Here is a 23,417-nt window from a genome sequence, read left to right as displayed (position 1 = left end):
GGAGTTTGAGTATGGAGCGTGAAAGTGACTTGCTCAAGATCATGTGGGTAGGAAGTAGCATCTGAGCCATGTGATTTGAACGCTCATGTCCCCAGCCACTACACACACCACTGACCCAAAGCTTCTCAGCCCGCTTCAGTTGTCTCCACCTCCTTGTCCCCTGGGGAAGGACTCAGCCAGCAGGTGACTTCCCCAGGGGACCCGTTCTTCATGCCATCTTTCCCACGTCTCCCCCGGAGTCCCACCCACCTTCTGTTTTTCTGCAGTCTCCTGAGTAGAGAGCCGGAGACCCCAAATCCACGAAACCTTCCAAAGTCATTGATGTGGCCCCCGAAGCCAGGGTCAGTGTCGGCTGAGAGGAGCAGGCATGGGCTTTTGCATCTGGCAGACTTATATTTGAATCCCAGCTCTGTCCTCACTATCAGGAGACTGACTACTTTAGCCTCTCTGTACCTCATTTTCTTCATCTAAGAAATGGGCATAATAATAGAAACCATATCATCCTGTGTGGGAAGTAATTATACACCTTGGGGTTACCACCATGTAGATGCTCATTAAGCATTAGCTGATCTTAGGAATGTTCCAGACACCCCAGCTAGGTTGAGTCTGAAAAGTTAATTGTAGTCCAAGTAGTCTGAATTATTTCCTACAGCTAAAGAGTTTTTTTGTTAAGGGCAGAACTCTGATCAGTGATTAAAGATAAGGGGATATGGTCCTAAAGCTCATTTGACAGTGGTTGGTAGCCAAAGGGAAGGAAACTAATAAAATAGGGAGATTCTAGGGGAGTGCGGGTGAGGCTAGAGAAGATTACTGATAAGCAGCTTCTTTGGAGGTTCCTAAGCTCAGCTGCTGTGAAAACAATCACCGTGTGTCTCTGCCAGCCTTCGCACCCTTTGCTTTCTTGAATGGCACCTGGAAGGACATGTTCTTAGACAAGTCAGGACGATAACTATCTGTAGACAGAGACAGGAAGTCTATTGTCCATCTTTGCCCAAGCTGAAAATATGGGTGTGATCATTAATTTCCTCAAACAACCCAAAGCCAGTCTTCTCTTGGGAAAACCCCAAGGTTCTATTGGGCCCCAAAGTTCCAGCTGTTTCTCTCATAGGAGTGGAGAAGGTGGAGGCAAAGGTAGCTGGGGAGGAGGACTGACAGGTGGGAACGGTGCCTACTGGCAGTCACTGAATCAGCTTGACACCCTAGGGCGGAGGGCTCTTGGTAGCTAGGGAAGGAGGCATAACCTGTCAAAACTCTATGGCTGACCAAGCGGCGGGAGTGGGATTCAGCTCATGTGAATTGTTCCAGAGTTCACATCTTAACCTCTGTATCTCCTGATCCGCTGGCAGTAGGTAGGGAGGAAGTAGGGAGAGACATGGAGAAGGAAAATACACAAGCAGATGAGCCATGGACAAGTTCTCAGTACCTCCTTAAACAGATACTCAAAGCTAGATTTCAGATAAAAGGGCACTGAGCGGCTGAAATAATTGTCACAAAGCCTTACCTATAGGAGAGGCATCGGCTGTTCATCAGAACTGATTTGCTCTCATTCTATATGTAGTTTTACCAGCCTTGGTACCCCATATATACCAGAGGCTGGTCTTTGTGCTTTATGCCATCTTTTAATCTGGAAAAGAACTCTACACAGAATGGACTATTACTGTTTTCTTTTGTTGTTGTTTCTTCATTTTTACATTTGAGAGAGCTAAAATGAGGCACAATTCACCCAAGTTCAAATCTTTAGTAATGACAGAGCCAGGACTGGAGCTCAGTTCTGTCTGCTACCAAGAAAGAGATAGGGAAGCTGTAGATGCTGATGCACTGCCTGCCACATGGCAGGATCCAGAAAACTCCAAAATGAGATACAGCACTCTGCCTGCAGTGATGCAACTCAGCAGGACAAGATTTCGGTGTATTCTGCTTGAGAAAGCAAAAAATCTTCTAGAAAGATTTCTGTGGGAAATGGCACACGAAAGTTGAACTCTAGTGTTTTGGAAATGACATTTGTGTAGACCAGTGTCTTCCATGAGTGTTTCCAAAGAAAGCAAAGGCTTGTTCTTACCTGGTTTCTCAGCCTTGCAGTACTGGCCCACATTCCACTCCCTTTCACTCCACTCTCCAAACCAGAGAGACAAACAGACTGAACCACCCTCAGTAGCTCTCCTGTGTCACAAGAGCAGACCTCAGCGATCTCCCTACACTGAGAGGCTTGGTGCAGCCCCCAGAGCAAACCCCAGGTATCAGACCAGAGAATCGTGGCTGTCTGAGGCCAGTGCAGACCTTGGTATTGCTGGGCAGTGGGAGAGGGTGAGGGACCATGTGTGCAGCCTAGTGCGGCCACCCTGGGGTGGGGGGAGCGGATTGTGCAGAAATGCAGGAAAGAAGCAGCGGGGGAGTTGAGTTGGCCTAGAGCAGCTGTCCCCAGAGTGCAGAGCCTCTGCCCGCCAGTGTGCATGGAACACAGGTGTTAGAGTGTGTGTTACATGCACAAAAGACTAGGGATTCAATGCTGAATACTCAAGATGTGAATTAGAGCAGAGTGAAAGAAAACATCGTGGGGCAGCACGGACGCATGACCCACACCTAGGAGGTGGACGACTATGACCACTGTGACTCAGGCCAAGGAAGGGCACTGAGCCGAGCCTAAGAGATGGCGGGGTGACAGTGGAGGCCTCTGAAGATGGAGCAGCTGTGGGTGGAGCACCCACCCAGGGAGCCTCCCCTCTGCATCCAGGCACCAGGGGTGGGGGCAGCTGTGGCAAGCTCAGCCTGGGGGCAGATGCACAGAGGGATCTGAATGAGCAGCTGGTCTTTGGTCAGTTATACTGCCAGCAGCTGGTCTGCAATGTGTTGCTGGTTTTACTTAATTTGTTTTACCTTTTTATTTTTTTTAATTGAAGTATAGTTGATTTACAATGTTGTATTGGTTTCAGGTATACCGCAGAGTTATTTAGTTATACAAATATATATATATATTCTTTTTTTTTTCAGGTTATTTTCCCTTATAGCTTATTACAGAATATTGAGTATAATTCTCTGTGCTATATAGTAGGTCCTTGTTGGTTATCTATTCTGTATATAGTAGTGTGTATCTGTTAAACCAAGCTCCTAATTTATCTCTCCCTCAACCTCTTCCCTTTTCCCTTTCATTTTTTTTTTAGTGGCTGAGTAAAAATACCCCATCTTCTTTATTCGTTTATTCTGGTTTTATTTTTTCCTTTTTATTGGCCGAAAGTTTAATATCTATGCCTGAGCTATAGCTCTTATTCCGAAGCTCAGTTTAAGCTGCAGTGCCCTGAGGGACAGAGAGGGTATGTGTGACTGTGTGTACACCTGTGTATTTTGGGGAGGGGTGTTTATTGTTACTACCCCCATTCTGGGGGTCTCTGGTGCAGTGTGGGTATACCAACATGGTACCTTCTCAAGTGTAGTCCTTTCAAATATAGCCAGTGCTGGAAAATATGGGGGAAAAAGAGAAAACAAAAGACAAACAAAAACTCTAGAAGCAGCAGAAAACTCAGGGAGAGAGGCTTACTTAGGGTGGCCCCTCTCCTCAGAGAATGAAAGTGCCTCAGACTTTGTATCAGGTGAGTTTTGTTTTATTAGCTGCCTGGGTAAATAGTTTTGAAAAGCTGGTTCTAGTTTCACCATGGTGCTGTTTTCAGTCTTCTGAGTTAATTTTTATGGCCAAAGTTCCACATTAATCACTCCTTTGCTGGTAATGTAAGCCAGACATACTTGAAGCAGGTGGATTAGGTCCACAACACTGGGGCCAAAGTCAGGTTCCCTTGGGAGGGCCGGCCTCCTGTTACACAGAGGCCAGGCCTGCGGGAGGACCACTTGGGTATTTCCAGAGGATGGCATCTGAAGCTCTGGCTTCTGGCCAAGTAGTCCACTTTCACGTGTCTCTTGTGAATCTTCTCCATTCACTAAGGGCGTGAAAGCACAAACTCTGGAGCCACTGACTGGGTGTCTTTGGAAAGGTGGGGTCACCTCTGTGTGCCTTAGTTTCACCACCTGTAAAGAGTAGATGATGTGTCTGTCTCCTGCAACTGTTGTGAGGGTGAAATGAATTAGGTCAGGGAAGGGCTGGGAACAGAGCCCGGCATACTCTCAGTGTGTGTTAACTGAGCGTGCCTGGAATGCTTACCACAGCCTGGGCTTTCCTGCTGTGGCTTTACCTCCTCATGGGCTGGTTCCTCGGCCTTGGTGCCTTCCCTCCCTCACAGCTACTTGTTGCAAATGTTTCATCTTGGAGGTCCAGGTCAAGTGTTCCTTCCTCTGTGAAACCTTCCTTGATCTCTAACTCACTGAGGCAGACCTCTCTTGCCTCTCCCCTGGGAGGCTGGTTGTTGCCATTCCTGCCACATGGAGGTTTCTAGAAGTCAGGCTCTGTAGCTGATTCACTTGTGTCCTTCTCAGCTGCTTTAGAGGGAGGTGGGTTAGGGCTGGGAGTCGGAAGGCACAGGGAGCTCCCTTTGAAGGCTGACTTTGCCACTTCCATCAGTGTGGCCCTGGGCAGCCAGCCGCCTCCAGCGCCTCCTTTCCGCCTCCTGTCACGGGGGACTTTGTATAGGACCAACCCACAGGGCTGTGAGAAGTCTTCCACAGGGTAACATGTGAGCAGCCTGTGGGCTAGCGCCTGGCTGTCAGGAAATGGCTGACGTCATGATCGACAGTAAGTGTCACTGGCGTGAATGAGACACTGGCCGGGTCGGGAGACCAGTCAGGGACCCCTCCCACCTTCCTCCAGCATCCGAGGCCTGATCCACTGTCTCTCCTTTTCAGGACCTGCTGCAGTCAGAGTCAACCTCCCAGCCCCTCCTGAAGATGCCTCTTCTTCCTTAAAAACCAACCAGACTGCCTCAGCTGATTCAAAGGTAAACCCTCCACCCTGAGTGTAACCCCTGGCTTTGACTGTCTTTCTAAAATGCAATGTGTTTATTCCCTGAGACCAGTTTGGGGGTTAGGGGTCCGAGTGAAGAGGCGAACCCCATCAAATTACTCTGAGCTTCTAAGACTCTTAAGTGCCAACCCTCAATAAAACAGGAGAGAGGGTCGGGGAGAGAGTGAGCTTTAGTTTTTAATGAGCTTTTCCATTATTTGTGTTTAAATGAGAGCTGATAATTGGCATCCTCCTCACCCCCCGAAATATCTTGGTGGCAGTAGTCATTTGCTTAGAACATGCCTTCCCTCCAACCTTTTTTCAACACAAAATATATCTGATTTATTCTGAATTTTTAATGATTTGGGTCCAGGGTCACTAGTGACTTCTGTGAATCTTAAGTACTTTTTGCCTTTCTAGGCTCTTTCTTTCATTTAAAAATGTTTTTTAAAATCATATTTTATGATTGCAATGGTTTTAAAGATGAACATAATCCAAGTTGGATTAAAAATTTCAACACTTTCTTTGAGGTGAAAAGTACATTTTTATTCTTTAGACTTTGAAAGAAATTATGTTAAGACATTTTTGTGGGCCCTTAAAAGTGTCTTGGTGTCTGGCAGGGAAGCCAGTGCTACACAGATCTGGTCAGTGGAGCTCTTCCATAAATGGGACTATCACTTAAGCAAGGTGATTTATATTTTAATAATTAATCATTTCAAAGACAACTGAATAATTGGGAGAATAATCATGAAGTAATGTTAAAAGAAAACACCAGAAATCAAAACAATGTGTGTGACATGATCTCAGTTTTTATTTATTTATCCTTTATTTTTCTTCTTTTTTTGGCTGAACCGCAGCTTCTGGGATCTTTAGTTCCCAGACTAGAGATCAAACCCATGAACCCTGAAGTTGAAGTATATGGTCCTAGCTGCTGGACTTCTAAGGAATTCCCACAATCCCAATTTAAAAAAGAAATCCTCATATATCTAACTGGCAAGAAGAGGATAATGGGATCATGCATAATTAGCCCCCAACTCTAATTCTTTAAAACTGTTTGTGAGAGCCTGCTATGCTGTGCTGTGCATGCAGGCTCAGTCGTGTTGGACTCTTTTCTGACCCTGTGGACTGCAGTCCGCCAGGCTCCTCTGTGCATGGGATTTCCCAGGCGAGAATACTGGAGTGGGTTGCCATTTCCTACTCCAGGGGATCTACCCAACCCAGGGATTGAACCACATCTCCTGCATTGGCTAGTGGGTTCCTTACCACTGTGCCACCTGGGAGTTCCTTATAAAAGCATATATAACTTTAAAAAATGGAAATTTATGTCTACCTATTTTAAGGAGGGCCGCTTTTCTCAGACTTACGTAGGTTATGTGGACCTGTATCCTGCTTCTCAGCATGTATACCATGTGTAGGACCAGGGGCGCCAGCCCAGCCACTGACCTGGAGTGGAATCTGACTTCCGTTGTTTGACCCTTTGTAAACTGCAAATAAAAAATAAAGGAAACATTGACCGTGGGCTGGGAATACTCACATTGTAGTTAATCTATAGGTAGAAAGGTAATGTTACCTTTCAGGGTACTATGATTATCTTCGTTTTTGCTGATGAGGCAGTGAAGGCTCAGAGAGGTTAAGTAACTTGTCCAAAGTCACAGAGCAGGTTAGAAGTGGAGCTGGGATCTGTCCTTTTTGTATTCCTCCTCACTGGATGAGATGATCCCATTCACCCCTCAGCTCTGCTGTTCTGAGATTCCCTGAGGTAGTAGGGAAAATAATACTTTCCATATTAATCTCTGTCTCTTCTCTACGAATTTCCAGGATTTCAGTGCCTCCATTCCTAAGCAAGAGACACTTTCAAGCCTGGCTGGAGATGACCTTTTCTGGAGTGAGGTAGATGTGATCCAGGCAACTGATAATTTCAACCCAAGCCACAAAATCAGTGAGGGAACCTTTGCCGACGTCTACAGAGGGCACAAGCATGGCACACCGTTTATCTTCAAGAAGCTCAGAGAGGTAGGCACTTCTTGGTTTCCAGTAAGAGGTGGAGGCTGCATGGTGAGGCTGGATTTTCATGTTTCAATGTCTTTTCCCACAGATGGCCTGTTCAGGTCCAGGATCAGTGGAAAAATTCTTCCAGGCAGAGGTGCAAATTTGTCGTAGGTAAGTCTCCTCTTTGGAAAATACTTTGTTTGATAGTGATGACAGCTAACCTGCATATAGTGCTTCCTATGTGGCAACATGTTTTAAGCATTTTCTTTATGTAATCCTCATAAGAACCCTGTAACATGGCTACTATTATAACATTATTTTACACATGGACACATTGTGGCACAGAGATGTTAAGTGTTTTGTCCAAGATCACACAGCTAGTATGTGGCAGAGCTGGAATTTGGTTGGTTGATCTGACTCCTTCCATGCTTTTTCTCTGTAGCCACTGTATGCATGGATTAGAATTATAAAAGAACCTCGGCTCACTTGGCTCAACTCCTTCCTTCCAGTCGGGGAAGAATCTGTTTCTGTCCCATTTTTTGAGATGGACAGAAATGTACTGATTCCAACTCTAAAAGCAAATGATGACCCACAGGCTTAGCCTGGCCTAGCTCTATTTTAATGGCCTGAGAGCTAGGAATAGTTTTTACATTCTTAAAGGGTTAAACAAATAAAAAGAAGATAATTTCATGACACATGAAAAGTACGTGAAATTCAAATATCAGCATCCATAATGAAGTTTATTGGAACCCAGCTGTCCTTATTTATTTCCGTGTCATCTGTGGCTGCTCTTCCGTGATGGTGCACAGTGGGGGAATTGTACCAGAGGCCAGATGGCCTACAATGGCTAAAATATTTACTGTCTAGTTTTTTATAGAGAAATTTTGTTTACCTCTGGTCTTGAGCAATAAGGGCCTTCAAAAGTCATCCTCAAACCTGCATTTTACAGATGACGAAACTGAGGCTGGAGAAGTAAAGTGAAGCTCCCATCACAGAGCTTAGTGGGGGCAGGGGCACTGGGAAAGAGAAGGGGAGAACATTTGCAGACCTGGACACTTGTCCTGCCCCTGCTGTCATTGCCTGATGGATTTAACACACGCATACTAGGTCTCTGCAGTGCGCTGGACACCAGCTGTCATTTGAGCTGGCAAGTCACTGTCCGAGTTTCTCTGCCAAATATGCAGTCTCGGGAAAGCAGTGTGTGATGACTGTGGTATATTTTAAGAAATAAAGAAAGTTTTAAAGAGGAAAATAGAAATCACCGATTTTCCATAGCATCTGTAAATTACTACTACAGTATTCAGATTTTTATATATTTTCTTTAGTCCTTTTTCTCTTCATATATATATATATATGACTACACACAAACACACACACATATACATATATACACATCCTTAACTACACACACACACATGCACACACATGCACACTCGTAATGGAAACTGGAAATCTGATTCCCTTTCCATCTTGGTATAGAGCCTTCCTGGAGTAAGCAGCTATTGCTTCATTCATTCATTTGGCAAGTGTGAGTCATCAAGGCCTTTCTTGGTTCTCGGGAGTGCAGACATGCAGAAAACACAGCGTCCGCCTTGGGGAGTTCATGGTGCCGAGGGGAGAGTGAATGTAAATAAGTGGTGAGGGTGGAAAGCGTGCAGTAGTGCAGTAGGATGGCCTAGCGGGAAGCGGAGAGGGGCTGAGGGGCAGGCAGGTGGCCCTTGAAACAGTGTTCAGGAGAGTCCATCAGCATCTGCCTCAAGGTGGAGGAGGGAAGAATGAAGGGGGTGTTTTCAAAGCTATTTATGACAATGAAAGGTGACTAATTAGATGGGAGAGGTAAGGAGGTTTCTAGGAAATTGGATGGTTGGTGGTACCCTTGGTTGAGCAAATAACTAAGTCTGGAGAATCAGGTTTGGAACTTGTTGAGTCTAGGCTGTTTACCTGGAACATTGGGATGCAATTTGACATTCAGGTCTGGACTGTGGGTTGGACCTGGAGAGATGTAGGGGTGCTCCTCATAGAGAGGGTGCACTTTGTAGAGGTGAGAGATCCCTGATGGAGCAGCTTATAAAATGAGATGATGAGCCCATCCAGGGAGACTCAGGTTTCAGAGAAAGGCTGAGGAAGAGGGTCTTAGTGGAAAAGGCCAAGGAAGAGCTGTCAGAGAGGCAGGAGAGTCAGGAGGGAACAGTGACTTTCAATCAGCCAGAAGAGGATTTTGTGAAGAATCACAAGTGGTTGGGGTATCATGTACTTTGAGTTCTTTGATTTCAAGCATCTTGAAGGCATGCAGTTGTCATCTCTCTACCCTCAGGAGTCAGAGCATTTGGTACCTGGGAGCTTCCTGGTGGCCTCGTGGGTGGAGAGGGCAGAAGAGGTGGAGGAGGCAGGAAATGGAGCTGTCTTTGATTATTCTTTCTGTCTAACTCCTCATGCCTGCACTGATGCCTAATTTCAGATGCTGCCACCCCAACGTCTTACCTCTGCTGGGCTGCTGCACTGGAGAACAGTTTTACAGCTTGATTTACCCATACATGGCAAATGGTTCTTTACAGGACAGACTCCAGGGTCAGGTAAGGGGCTGGGTCATGGTCAAAGAACAGGACTAGGCAGCATTCACTTACAGAATCAAGGATTAAGAACTTAAAGGAATCCAGAGGGGAAGAGGGCCACTCAGCGGCCCTTTAAGGAGAGGAGTTGGGCCAAGATAGATAAGATCTGGCTAAACATCTTCAGGAAAAACCTATTTAAAAAGTTTTTTGACAAAGAGGCATTTAAATCAAGAGTAAGACAAAGGTAACCCATAGCACTATATTATCCAGTATTGTTCTGAAGGTACAAGCCAGTGCACTAGGCAAGAAAAAGAATGAACAGATACAGAGTATGGAAAGTGGAGGTACATTTTTCTTAAAAATGGTATTCTAATAAATTCCTATTTGTTTGTGAATATATGGAATATTTATGGAGAGATACAGGAAACTGGTACCTTGACTGCCTCTGGAGAACTACATGTAGACGGGGCTCAGGTTGGGAGACAAACTTTTACTACATACTCATTTGACCTTTTGCATATCATACCATATGAGTGTTATATCTATTAATGTTATAATTTTTAAGACAAAGAAGCCTCCTTCCCATAAAGTCCTCAAACAGAGTGACAAAAGTTATTCCACAGCAGAATTATTGCTTCCCTTGGGAGGGATCAAAGTAGTTATTCATGGTATAATAATGATTGTTAGCTTTGCTGAGCTCTCACTGTGGGCAGGACACCGTGATAATGGCTTTGTACATCTCCTTCAGGCCTTGCCACCACCCCAGAGGTTCCCCCATTTTCAAAAAGAGGAGTCTCTGCCACAGAGAAGCAAAGTAACTTACCCAAAGAAACACAGCTGATGGGTATCAGGGCAAGAGTTCATGTGGCTCCAGATTCCAGAGTTTTTGAGAAATCTATTAGCAAGGCCAGTTCTTAGAGGACGTAGAATCTAAGAGGTCACCTAAAAAATAAGAAGGGATTTTTCTTGGACATTCAGCCTTAGAACAACAGTGGGAGTATAGAGGGCTTTAGACCACCCATAATCTCCATCAGCTCTTGTGACATCTCTCCAGATACTTATAAAATCAGCTCATGGGCTTGATGTGCCAATGCAAGGTCCTTAGTTCCTCTCCCAAGCAGCCCCTCTTAGAGAAGAATTCCAGAACTGCTGCATGATAGTCATGATAAAAATAGCTGGTTATTTAGTGAGCACCCACTGTGTGGCAGGTACTATGCTGGGGGCATACCATTCACTCCTTTGAATCCTTACTACAGCCTTAAAGCATAGGGATTAACGTTTCTATTTTATATCAGAAAAAACTGAGGCTCAGAGACGTTGAGTGTCTTTTCCAAAGTCACACAGCTAGTGGGTGTCTGGGCTGGGATTTATACGTAGATCTGTCTGATGTCAAAACCAGTTCCCTGTCAGTAAACCATGCTGGTTGAGCCCTGTTGTTGAGGACCTGAGGGCTGGAGGAGAGACAGGAGCCCAGGACTCTGTCACTTTAAAGTCCATTGAGGATTTTAAAAAGTCACAGATGTCACTATTTTCTCCTCCTTTTCTTTCTCTTAGGGTGGCTCAGACCCTCTCCCCTGGCCCCAGCGCATCAGCATCTGCTCAGGACTGCTTCATGCCTTGGAGCACCTGCACAGCTTGGAGATCATCCACGGCAATGTCAAGAGGTGAGAGAGGAGGGCTGAGCCCCGCCTCAGGCTGGGGTGGCAGGGATGAGGCCACACACACTGCTGGGTCCCATTCCTTTCCCTTTGTCTCTCTTTTCTTTGACTTTCTCTCCCCTCCTTGCCTCTCTTGGATCTCTTTTTCTTTGCTGTTCCCTGGAACATCAGTGTTTCTAGGTTGTACTCTGTCTCTGGTTGCTGTCAGCATGACTCCCTATCTCCCTAACAAAGGTATTTCCCCAACAAGTTTGTTGTTATTTCCCCACAAGCCTTCCATTCCCCTGCCATATTTCACTTCCCCTCCAGCAGCCGATCTGGACTGGGTCCTCGAGCTGTGGGCTGTGGCTGCCAGGCTCCCTGGGCTTCTGAGACCTGCTTTCGTTCGTGCATCTGTTGTCACAGATCCTGTGACACAGGTTAGGTGTGCACCCCAGCATCTCAGTACCGTGCTCCCAAGACTAGAAACATGGAGAGGGATTCCAGAAGATACCAGAAGATCTGGCAACAGTGACCTCGAAACCATAGCATTCGCACTTCCCCAGAGTTCTGTCCTCTTTTGGCCAGTAGAAGCCTTTTCCTCTTTTCTCCCCCCTGATTTTTATTGAATTGTGCAAACAATTGTAATAGCAAGAAAGGAAGTGAAGGGACAAGAGGTCATCCTGACCCTATTACCCTGACGTGGCCTCCATTTCTCTGCTGTTTTTCTTTTCCAGCCCTTGCCTACACAGATATCTCAGCCCTAAGATAGCACTATTACCTGATTACCAACTCATAATCTCTTTTCCCCCATGATTTAAACATTTCCTCACGTAGCATGTCATCAATTTTTTGGCACTTCTTAGTCTTCCATTGAAGGTATTTGCCCATAATTTACATAATGGCTCCTAATAGCCAATATTGGAATTGGTGTCTACTTTTTTTGGGTGACAAGACAAAAGGATTTATTGAAAAGGGATGTTTAAGTGAACAGCAGCAGGGTCAGGGAACCCGGGAGAACTGACCTCTGTATCTACTTTTTAAAAACCATTTAGGGTTAGTTTGAATATTTCTTTTAAAGGTTTTGTTATTATTTTTTTTGATGTAGGTCATTTTTAAAGTCTTTATTGAATTTGTTACGATATTACTTCTGTTTTATATTTTGATTTTTTTGGCCATGAAGCATGTGGGGTCTTAGCTCCCTACCCAGGTATTGAACCTACACACCCTGCATTGGAAGGCGAAATCTTTTTTTTTTTAACTTTCTGTTTTGTATCAGGGTATAGCCGATTAACAATTTTGTGATAGTTTCAAGTGAACAGTGAAGGCACTCAGCCACACATATACATATCCATCCTCCCCCAAAACCCCCTCACATTGGAAGGTGAAGTCAATCGCTGGACCATGAGAGAAGTCCCCAGTTTGAATATTTTTATACATGTAGGTTAGTTTTTAAAAATTAAATTTTTTTCCTTTGGAGTACTTTCTGAGAGTATTCATTCCTGTAGATTAGATGCTTAAGTCTAAGAATATTTTTACTGTTCGTCTTATTCCCCATGATCTGAGCAGGTTCAGTCCCAAAGAATGCTGATGTTTAGACTTGAGTCAGCAAGGCCACAGCTGGGGGTTGGAACAGCTTCAGAAGAGATGGAGCCAGTACAGCCTCTGGGCTCAGGGCTGATATCCGTGGGGATAAGGATGGTCGTGCCTCTCTGGCCACCAAATGTCATTTCTGGGGCAGCAGGACTGATCTTATCTTCCTCCCCATTTGCTGGTGGAGGTCGGCTCCCAATCCCCACCCCCCATCAGGACTGGCTCATAAACTTGTTGAGGGTCTTCAGTGACCCTCGTTGGCTGGCTCACTACTAAGTTGCTTTCCAAAAGGGTCTCCACGGCAACCTCTTCTTGTCCACCTCCAAACAAGAAGGTTCTCTCTGCCTTCTTTCCCACAGCTCCAATGTTTTGCTAGACCAAAACTTCACCCCCAAGCTGGCTCATTCGATGGCTCACCCGTGTCCTGTCAACAGAACATCAAAATACACCATGATGAAGACCCACCTTTTCCAGGCCTCCACTGCATATCTTCCAGAAGATTTCATCAGAGTGGGGCAGCTGACAAAGCGAGTGGACATATTCAGCTGTGGAATAGTAAGAGCTTCCTTCTGTGCTCAAATCAAGGCCTGCACACATCTGTCCTTCCCATGGCTCCTCTGTAAGCACAAACTAGAAATATTCCACAAAGTACAGCAGGAGTTGGCAAATTATGGCCTGCAGATCAGAACTGGCCTACGGCCTATTTTCTATGGCCTGTAATTAAGAATAGTTTTTATATTTATAAAAGACTGAATAATAACAACAACAGCAATAATAAAAGAACGTGTGACAGAAATTGTTTGTGGCTCACAAAACCTAAAATATTTACTGTCTAGCCTAGAAAGTAAATATCTCTAGAGATATTTACTTTCTAGAGAAAGTTTGCCAACCCTTGAAGTAAAGCTCCTGCTCCCCATGAGTGTCCAGATTCTAATAGGCTACAGATAGCTCCTGACTTCTCTGATGTGCATTCAGCCTGCCATCTAATTATCCATCCGCTTGTCTACTTCTTCTTGTTTGTTCATCTGTCTGTTTAGTCCATCTGTCCATCCATCAGTCCAGTTATTATCCAACCATTCATGCAACAGCCACCCATCCATTCAGAATCCATCCAGCCATCCAACCCGTGTCCTAATCACCACTGCTGTCCATCATTACTGTGTGCCAGGCACTTGGACTATAAATGTAACTAAAGCACAGACCCTCCCCCAAGAGTTCATGGTCTGAGTCTAGTAATCTCCAAAACACATTTCTATAAAACACCAGTTCCCTGAGATCTCAATAGGTATGATGTGTTTAAAGGGTTTCGATGTGTTCAAATAGGTTTGAGAAACGCTGGGTTGAACAAGGTTATGCTTGTTCAAGGAGAAAAAAGTTACCACAAAAAATTAACCAGGGCCTTTCATATGGTAATAGTCTTTAACCTGGTAATAATGAAGCAAGGGTATGCAGCATGTCCCAAATTCCCTTGACTATGGAGCCTTGTTTTCTTAGCATCTCTAAACATCAGAGACCTGGGGATCCCAGTCTGGGAAGTTCGGGCTGAGAAAAGTGACGGTTTCCGGCTGATCTCTGCCTAGAGCCAACAGCTGCATCTTGGCCCTTGCCTTCTCTCTTCGTCTCCAGCCTCAAACTCTGTACTTCCTCTCCTGACCACAGTCTGTCTGGTTCTTCCGCTAATGCCCTTCTTCGGAGCCACTTTCTGCCCTCAGCCCAGCTTCCACATATGAGGTTCTGCTTCCTACTGTCTCCCGGCACATCAGCCCTTCTGGTTTACTTGTCCCCCAGTTCTTTCCTGCCTCACCCCCTCCCCACCCCCACCAGCACCACTGTGGGGGCTGCTCAGTGAAGCTCAGCAGGGTCAGCCCAGGATCCTCCTCCCTTAAGAACCAGTGGAACTAAACCCCGAAGCTGCCAGGCACATACAGTGTAGAGCTGAAGAGCATGAGTTTGAGTCCCAGCTCAGCTGCTTTCAGCTGTGTGACCTGGGGTATCACTGATAACTCTGGGCCTCAGGTTTATACTCTGTAAAATGGAGGTAATGATGCATATAGAAATTAATGAGATTCATAAGATAGCATATAAAAACTGGTTAGCAGAGTATGTTACATTGATCAGTATGATTATTATTATGGGGATTAGTGTTAATTATTATAATTATCCCTGCCTTCACACCCTCACTCCTGATTTCTGTTTATGCTTGACTTTTTAACTCAGTTCTGGATGTAACAATTGACTTTCCCTTTCATTCATTCAGTGAGTGCCTACTGGTTCCCTTCAATCTTTTTCTCAGCTCTGCTGCTGATGGATGGTATGATTCTCAACTTTGGTTCTTGTTGTGGGGAACACTGCCCTTCTCTGTTGTTATTGCTGTTTTTGTTTATCTTTTTTTTGAATATAGTTGGTTTACAACATTGTGTTAATTTCTGCTATACAGCATAGTGACTCAGTGATACACATATATACATTCTTTTTTATGTTCTTTTCCATTGTGATTTATCCAAGGATATTGAATGTAGTTCCCTGTGCTATATAGTAATGTATAAGTATAGTATATAATATAATATATTATGTATATTATATATATATATTATATATATATATAATATATAATTATAATATAGTAATATATAAGTCACTGGTTTTTTGATGAGCGCTAAGTAATTTTTGTAAAAGGCCTGGCACAGGGCCTGCCCTGTGGAAGAGGCAGAGGAAGTTTGTCTGTTCATTTCCTCTTGTTCTTCTCTCCAGTCTTGGCAGGACCTCGACTGGAGTCCTTTTCTCTTGGCTCCCCTCCACCAGCTGCAGCGGTGCCTTCTGCTGCCCCCTCCTGGCAGCTGCAGTCTGTTAGTAACGCTGCAGGCCCTTTCAGGGTGGAGGAGGAGTTCTTGGCAGTTGTTCAGTAGCTCAGTCATGTCAGACTCTGTGACCCCATGGACTGCAGCATGCCAGGCCTCCCTGTCCTTCACCGTCTCCCGGAGCCTGCTCAAACTCATGTCCATCGAGTCGGTGATGCCATCCAACCATCTCGTCCACTATCGTCCCCTTCTCCTCCTGCCTTCAATCTTGCCCAGCATCAGGGTCTTTTCTAATGAGTTGGCTCTTCACATCAGGTGGCCAAAGCATTGGAGTTTCAGCTTCAGCACCACTCCTTTCAGGATTGATTTCCTTTCGGATTGACTGGGTTGATCTTCTTGCAGTCCAAGGGACTCTCAAGAGTCATCTCCAACACCAGAGTTCAGTCAGTTCTTTGGTGCTTATCCTTCTTTATGGTCCAACTCTCACATCCATACATGACTACTGGAAAAACCGTAGCTTTGACTAGACGGACCTGTGTTGGTAAAGTAATGTCTCTGTTTTTTAATATGCTGTCTAGGTTGGTCATAGCTTTTCTTCCAAGGAGCAAGCATCTTTTAATTTCATGGCTGCAATCACCATCTGCAGTGATTTTGGAGCCCAAGAAAATAAAGTCTGTCACTCTTTCCATTGTTTCCCCATCTATTTGCCATGAAATGATGGGACTGGATGCCATGATCTTCATTTTTAAATGTTGAGTTTTAAGTCAGCTTTTTCACTCTCCTCTTTCACCTTCATCAAGAGGTTCTTTAGTTCCTCTTCACTTTCTGCCATGAGGGTGGTATCATCTGCATATCTGAGGTTATTGATATTCCTCCCAGCAATCTTGATTCCAGCTTGTACTTCTTGGCAGTAACTGGACCTTATTCTGTCTTTGAGAGAAGTTGTTGGAGGGAGATTTAACACTAAACTGGAGTACCCACTCCCTCATATACAGTCATTAGATCACCATGTACCAGATAAGGATACAGGCTCAGATTTTAGTTTCTTGCCCACAGATCACCCCAGCATGTAAGGAACAGAGTCAGAATATGAACCCAGGCCCATGTGACTGGCTGGACTCTGTAGCCAGTGTGCTGTTACCTCTGCTGAGAATTTCTGTTCAAAGCAGCTCTCGCATTTATTAAGATACAGATCACAGTTTGTCAGTTTGGTGGTGGCTTACACCAGCTCAGGACTGTGCTCTTTTCATGAATGGATGAATTAATGAGCAAACAATGTTAATAAAAGCCTGTGGATGAAAATGCTATGGATATTGCCAAGATTTTCTGTCTGGAATAGATATCTGCATGTGGATTCCTCCTTTTCTTGAGATTAACATAGCAGTGCCTGCTTACCATTTTTGATGGGTTTTAAATGAAAATATTTTTAATATATAGTGTGTGTGTATACATATGTATGCGTGTATACAGATAGATGTTTATATATATATATATAGAGAGAGAGAGAGAGAAGGGGGTGTGTGTGTTTGTGTGTGTATATCTATCTGATGGTGATACACACACATTTGGTTTTCATCCTCCTTGCTTTGCTATCAGTTTAAACTTCTCCTAGCAGCTGGGTGATGTGTTTAGCTAGAGAAGGTGTTTAGTGATGTTTTACACATTCCAGATTTGGGGCAAGTGTCTGTGCTGGCAAATGACAGAGCCAGGCCTGAAGCTCAGACTGTATTCCTGAGAAGACTTCTCTCTTGGCCAGAATCTCCTGTGTGAACTTGTGCGTGTGTGTCTGAACTGTGCTAACTCTGTATTCTCTCCAGGTGTTAGCCGAGGTCCTCACAGGCATCCCTGCGATGGATAACAACCGGAACCCGGTTTATTTGGTAAGCGAACCAACCCCTTCTGGCTCACAGCTATGAGGGGTTTAGGGGTGGGGAGAGCAGGAACCTCCACTGTACCCTCTGTACCCATTTTTATTGCTAATGAGGCCTAAATCCAGGATTTGATTTGTACCTGTGCAAAGCAGCTGTAACCTTCCCCCTTCACCAGCCAGACAACAACTACTTTTGCATGAAAATAGAGTTTAGAATGTTTGGGGAAATCCATTTCTTCTGTCTACATGTCAGGCAATCAAATAGGGTTTGTTTGATTTTTTTTTTTTTTTGGCCACACCGTGCAGTATATGGGCTCAGTTCCCCAAGCAGGGATCAAACCCACGCCCACTACAGTGGAAATACAGTATTAATCTCTGGACCACCAGGGACGTCGTAGCCTTTGTCTTTAAATTGGTGAAAGTAAATTTCAGCCCTTTTAGGTTTCTATAATAATTTCTATTTTGTAGGTTTTATAACAACTGTCATTCAAATATACATGTGTATGTGTATAGTGGCAATTTCAGAAATATAATGACATAGCCCAACTCTGTGATTGACACTTTATATATGCGTATGTGAGTGCTCAGTCATGTCCTACTCTTTTCAACCCCATGGACTATAGCCTGCCAGGCTCCTCTGTAGTATTTTCCAGGCAAAAATACTGTAACCAGTTGCCATTTCCTCCTCCAGGGGATATTCCCAACCCAGGGATCGAACCCAAGTCTCCTGCATCTCCTGCACTGGCAAGTGGATTCAGTTGGGAGTTGGTTAAAAAAGTGACGATAGTGGGGACTTCCCTGGTGGTCCAGTGGTTGAGAATCCTCCAGGGAACACAGATTTGATCCCTGGTCCGTGAGCTGGGATCCCACATACCACAAGGGAGCTAAAGGCATGTGCTACAACTTCTGTAGCCTATGAGCCCTAGAGTTTGTACTCTGCACCAAGAGAAGTCATCATGATGAAAAGCCCTTGTGCACCCTGAGTAGAGAGTAGCCCCCATTCACCCCAACTATGGAAAGCCCACGTGCAGCAATGAAGGCCCAGCACAGCCAAAAATAAATAAATAAAGAATGACAATAGGGACTTTTCTGCTGGTCTGGTGGTTAAGACTTCACACTTCCACGGGACAAGACCTATGATTTCGTTGGCAATAGCCAACTGGGGAGCGTCTCCTTACACCATTCCTTCAGGGCAATCACTGTACAGGTTCTCATTTGTTTCAGATGGTGTATTAATTTCCTATATTTAATCTATTTAATCAATAGAAGTAATATATTTATAACCTATTTATATAAGTAAATGCATACATGCAAAATGTATCATGTAACATAATTTATGCTATACAAATATATCTATATATAGTAATATATCTATTGTTATTTGTATAGCATATCTTCTGTTTTATGCATAGTTCAGATTTCTGCTAAGTAGCATAAAATATAACATGTAGTACAAAATTTATAAAATATAAAAATATACATAGTATTATTTATATAGTACATCTCCTATTAAATATGTATGGGCCAGAATCCTACATCCTAACATTTTCCTGTAAATGTTAATAAGGTGGGTTATTAGTATAATTATACTATATTGTACTATATTGGTATAATTATGCTATACTGTACTATGTAAATGATAGCTATTATTACTATTAATTACAATCACTAAGGAGATCAGTCCTGGGTGTTCTTTGGAAGGAATGATGCTAAAGCTAAAACTCCAATACTTTGGCCACCTCATGCGAAGAGTTGACTCATTGGAAAAGACCCTGATGCTGGGAGGGATTGGGGGCAGGAGGAGAAGGGGATGACAGAGGATGAGATGGCTGGATGGCATCACGGACTCAATGGATGTGAGTTTGAGTGAACTCCGGGAGTTGGTGATGGACAGGGAGGCCTGGCATGCTGCAATTCATGGGGTCGCAGAGTCGTACACGACTGAGCGACTGAACTGAACTGAATAGAGCATTAAATGTTGATTCTGTGTCAAGTACCACACTTTATGCACTATGTCTTCTAATTTGTGTTAATTTTATTCCCATTTTCCTGATGAAGCAACCCAGGCCTAGAAAGGTTAAGCCCCTGCTTGATGATATGAGTGTGCTATGAAATGCCCTGTACATGTGGGGGATTTAGCCGTTCTCCAGTTCTTACTGTTTTACTTGTTTCTGGGATCCTTGCAATTATTTTTTAAAAACCATGTTCGTTTCCGGAGTGTTTGCAGCTCTGGTGCCATGCTGGAGGTGGGTGGGGCACATGTGTTTGCCATCCTGGAGGTGGGTGGGGCACATGTGTTTGCCATCCTGGAGGTGGGTGGGGCACATGTGTTTGGACCCCACACCCCTGGACCTCACATGGGGGTGTTTCCACTCTTTCCAACAGAAGGATTTACTGCTCCATGAAATTCCCAGCAGCACCATATCGCTCTGCTCCAGGAAGATGGGTGTGGAGAAAGAGATGGCAAAGGAGATCTGCCAGAAATACCTGGAGAAGAGAGCAGGGAGGCTGCCGGAGGCCCACGCCGAGGCCTTGGTCATGGCCGCCTGCCTCTGTCTGCGGAGGCGCAACGCCAGCCTGGCAGAGGTAAGCCTGAAGCTCAGCCCTTCCCTAGCAATGAGCCCTGTCTGTGAGTCGGCTTTACCAAGGGCTCATTACGATCCCTTTACCAGTCCCTTCACCGAGAAGTGATTTCATGATTCAGAGCCACATTTAGTGGCAAACAGCAGTGTCTGCTGGAGCTGACAGCAGCTAAGCTGGAGTCAGAGGTCCTGAGGGTGCCTCGGACCATACTCTCAGATGTAACAGAAGTCCATCTGTTTTCTCTGAACCTGCTTTATTCCTCGTCCTCTCTGCGGGCCCCTTTTCCTTCCCTTCATCCTCTTGGTCAGGGGATACAGCCATTTTCATTTACATGTCATAGTCCTGTTTTCACTAAGTGGCCAAGTCTCCAGGTCCCAATTTCAACCTCTTAGTGAGAGAAACTCATTGGCTTAGCTAGAGTCAGGTGTCCACCTGTTGGCAATCAGGTAAGGTAGGAGTTCAGTATATAAACCTCCTGGCCAGGGGGTCAAGCCTGGCAGGTGGCAGGGCCAAGTCCCAGAGAAAGGGATCATTTCTTAGCCCATGGACTAGGCAGACACACCAGAAATCAATCACCACAGCAGATAAAACATTTTCCTATGGCTAGGATATGCAGAGGTGGTTTCCATGGTAGTAGGTATAAATTTGGGGACCAAATTTGCTATGTCTTTTTAAGACAAAATAACTCCCTGAGAGGGCTCTTAGAGGTTATCCCACTGAGTGATTTTGAAGTGGTGTCTGGCAGAGAGGGGCTCCTTGGGAGCACCTTTTAGCAGAAAGAGAGCTGCAGGCCCTACCCACAACTCCAACCAGACATTCATTGTCACTTCTCATAACTGTATTGGGTTCTTAGTATTTTATTTGAGGAAAGGGTTTGGTAGCTGAAACATCAACAACAACAACCACAAAGCCTTCAAACACCAATGCTTACAGCCAAGCCTCCCATTTTACAGACGAAGTCAAGACCCAGAGAAGGGGGGAGGAGGCCAGAGGGATTTTGGGTCAGAGCCCTCTGGACTCCTGGCTCAGCCTCAGGGTCACCATCTTTGGCACCAGGATGTGGCAGGAGCCAGAGACCAAGTCCTGACTCTCAGCCTGGGCTGGCTTCAGCTACCTGACTGCATTCGCGTATTGAGCAGTGGCGTGCTGGACCCTGGGGATAAATGGGGAACAAGGCAAGCCCAGTTCCGCTTTCCTGGAGTTCACAGACATTGTGCAGTAACTGTCTGATGAGTGGTGTATGACAGGGGAGCCCTACCCAGGACTTTCCCGAAGAAGTAATATGTAAGCAAATGAAGAGCAATCCAAGCAGAAGGAACAATGCATGCAAATAACCTTAGTTGAGTGAGAGCCCAGCAAGATCAGGGGCCTGGTAGAAGGTCAGAGTGGCTAGAACACAGAGTACATGGGGCAGAGTGCTTTGTGATGAGGCTTCTGGGGAAAAAACCTAACAGTAGAGGGCTTTGCAGGCGCAGTCAGGATGTTGAGAAAGTCCCTGGGGGTATTAAGCAGGAGCAGAACATAATCAGACTTATGCTTTAAAAAGATCTCTTTCCCTCAACATTCATTCTTTTTATTCTTTTGTTCAGGGTATCAGAGTACATTCAAAGAAGCTGCTATGATGAGGAGACTCCAAAATAAGGGAGATAGAAATTTGTTCTTTTTAGCTCAAGAGTTTGAATGTTGGCAGTCCAGAGCTGATGTGGCAGTGTCGCAGTATTAGGGATTCAGGCTCCTGTATTATGGCTCTGCTGTCCTTATCATGCGGCTTCCATGTCAGAGTCCAAGAAGGCTGCTGTAGCTCAGGCCATCACATTTACATTTCAACCACTGAAAGGGAGTTTAAGAGGAGAACATATCCTCTTCTTTTTAAGGGTGTGACTTGGAAATGCACACATCACTTTTTCTCACACCCCATAGGCCAGAACCGAGTTATGTAGTTTTGTAGTTTTTAGCTTGACAAATATTTACTGGGTACATCCTGTGAAGATTTATCTCAAAAGGTAACATTTGAACTGGGCCTTGAAGCATGAGGAAGCATTTGCTATGTAGAATAAAAGGGACAGGGCACTATACGTATACACAAAGGAATGAGAAACGGTCTTTGTCCCCAGTATTTCACAACCAAGCTAGGAAGATGAGAGATCAGTAAGGCCTGGACTTGAAGGGTTTGGTGGTCAGCTCTGCCACTCACTGACTGGGTGACCTTAGGCAAGGAACTTAACCTCTCTGATCTTTTAAATTTTTATTTATAAAAACTCATTGTATGTCGTGTGTCAAAGGTGCTGTGTAAATTGCAAGGCACTGAGCAACTGAGATGTGTTATTTTTACTAAGGGTAGGTTTGTGTGCTATTTGTATGAGAGAGAGTATGTGTGTAAGGAAGAAATATTTCTTCCCTGCCTGCCTTTAATCTTCCTAACCTCCCCAACCAGAAAAGCCCTCAGGTGCAGTATCTATGTTACTTAGGGCATTTCTAGTTGAAAGTGATAGAAACTCAATTCAAATTCTTAGATACAGACACACAGATGTGTAAACAGAAAGAGAAAGAGAAGGGAGCCTGTGAATGAGCGATTTATTGGCTCATTTAACCACACCACAGGCAGGATAGGCATTGCTGGGGCAGCTAGGCCCAGGGTCTCAACCAGCAAAAGTACAACAATTTGAATCTCTTGTGCCTGTGGCCCCTGTGCTCACTCTCTCTACCCCCGCACACCACCCCCATCTCTAGCCCCTGCTTTACTCTGTGTGGGAGCTTCATTTTCTCCTACTGTAAACACGTTTTCTTTGTGAGGCGGGGAATCTGGCTGTGCCACTGGGAAGGAAAAGACAGTATTTCCTCAATAAATATTAGGTGCAAGAGTCCCAGAGAAGGATCTGATTGGCCTACTTGGGTCACATGCTCAAATCTGGACCAATCATTAAGGTCACAGGGATGGGATACTGAGATCGACCCATCTGGGTCATGTGCTGAGGTGGACGGTGATGAGGTCAGCTCTTTTCAAAGGAAGGATGCTGTTCTTCCAGCCAAAGCAACACTCATTTAGTTTTTCAGTATCTCTCTCTCTCCCCCGCTGCCTGGGAGATCTGTTAGATTTTTAATTTCAGAAAGAATTCCTGATGAGCGCTCTCGTCTCTCTTCCCCAAGGTGTGTAGCTCCGTGGCTGCTGTGGAAGAGCAGCTGAGAGGTCAGGAGACCTCGCTCCCCTGTAGTGGGCTTTCTGAGGGCACAGGCTCTTCCTTCAACACCCCAGAAGAAACAGATGACGTGGACAATTCCAGCTTCGATGCCTCCTACTCCATGAGGGCTGCACCCTGGGCTGGGGCTACCTCCTCGCCTCCCCTGACAGCGGATGAGGAAGGCATGCTGCTGGCTGGCGGAGCAGTGGAAGCTGACTCCTCCGCTGAGGCCTGTGCCCCTCCAGAGCCTCCCCAGGATGGTAAGTGTGGTGTCTCAGTGCTTATACATGGTCATTTATGTCCCTTAACTCAGCCTATCATTTATTCCTTTTCT

At 45.0% G+C, this 23,417-nt stretch overlaps 1 protein-coding gene across 2 annotated transcripts in view; it reads left to right on the top strand.

Moving 5' to 3' along the window:
• Positions 1-23,417, top strand: part of IRAK2 (interleukin 1 receptor associated kinase 2) — a 56,893-nt gene that overhangs the window by 31,545 nt on the left and 1,931 nt on the right. For both annotated transcript variants that reach the window (XM_005907057.2, XM_070359818.1), the window contains exons 4-12: positions 4,786-4,877; positions 6,701-6,895; positions 6,978-7,042; positions 9,330-9,444; positions 10,978-11,087; positions 13,013-13,208; positions 17,269-17,331; positions 19,707-19,907; positions 23,052-23,343. In XM_005907057.2, the coding sequence (XP_005907119.2) occupies positions 4,786-4,877; positions 6,701-6,895; positions 6,978-7,042; positions 9,330-9,444; positions 10,978-11,087; positions 13,013-13,208; positions 17,269-17,331; positions 19,707-19,907; positions 23,052-23,343 (1,329 nt within the window). The remainder of the gene's footprint in view (positions 1-4,785; positions 4,878-6,700; positions 6,896-6,977; positions 7,043-9,329; positions 9,445-10,977; positions 11,088-13,012; positions 13,209-17,268; positions 17,332-19,706; positions 19,908-23,051; positions 23,344-23,417) is intronic.

This window comes from Bos mutus, chromosome 22 (assembly GCF_027580195.1).
Source record: "Bos mutus isolate GX-2022 chromosome 22, NWIPB_WYAK_1.1, whole genome shotgun sequence".
Taxonomy (NCBI): Eukaryota; Metazoa; Chordata; class Mammalia; order Artiodactyla; family Bovidae; genus Bos; species Bos mutus.
This window is presented reverse-complemented; position numbering and strand designations above follow the sequence as displayed.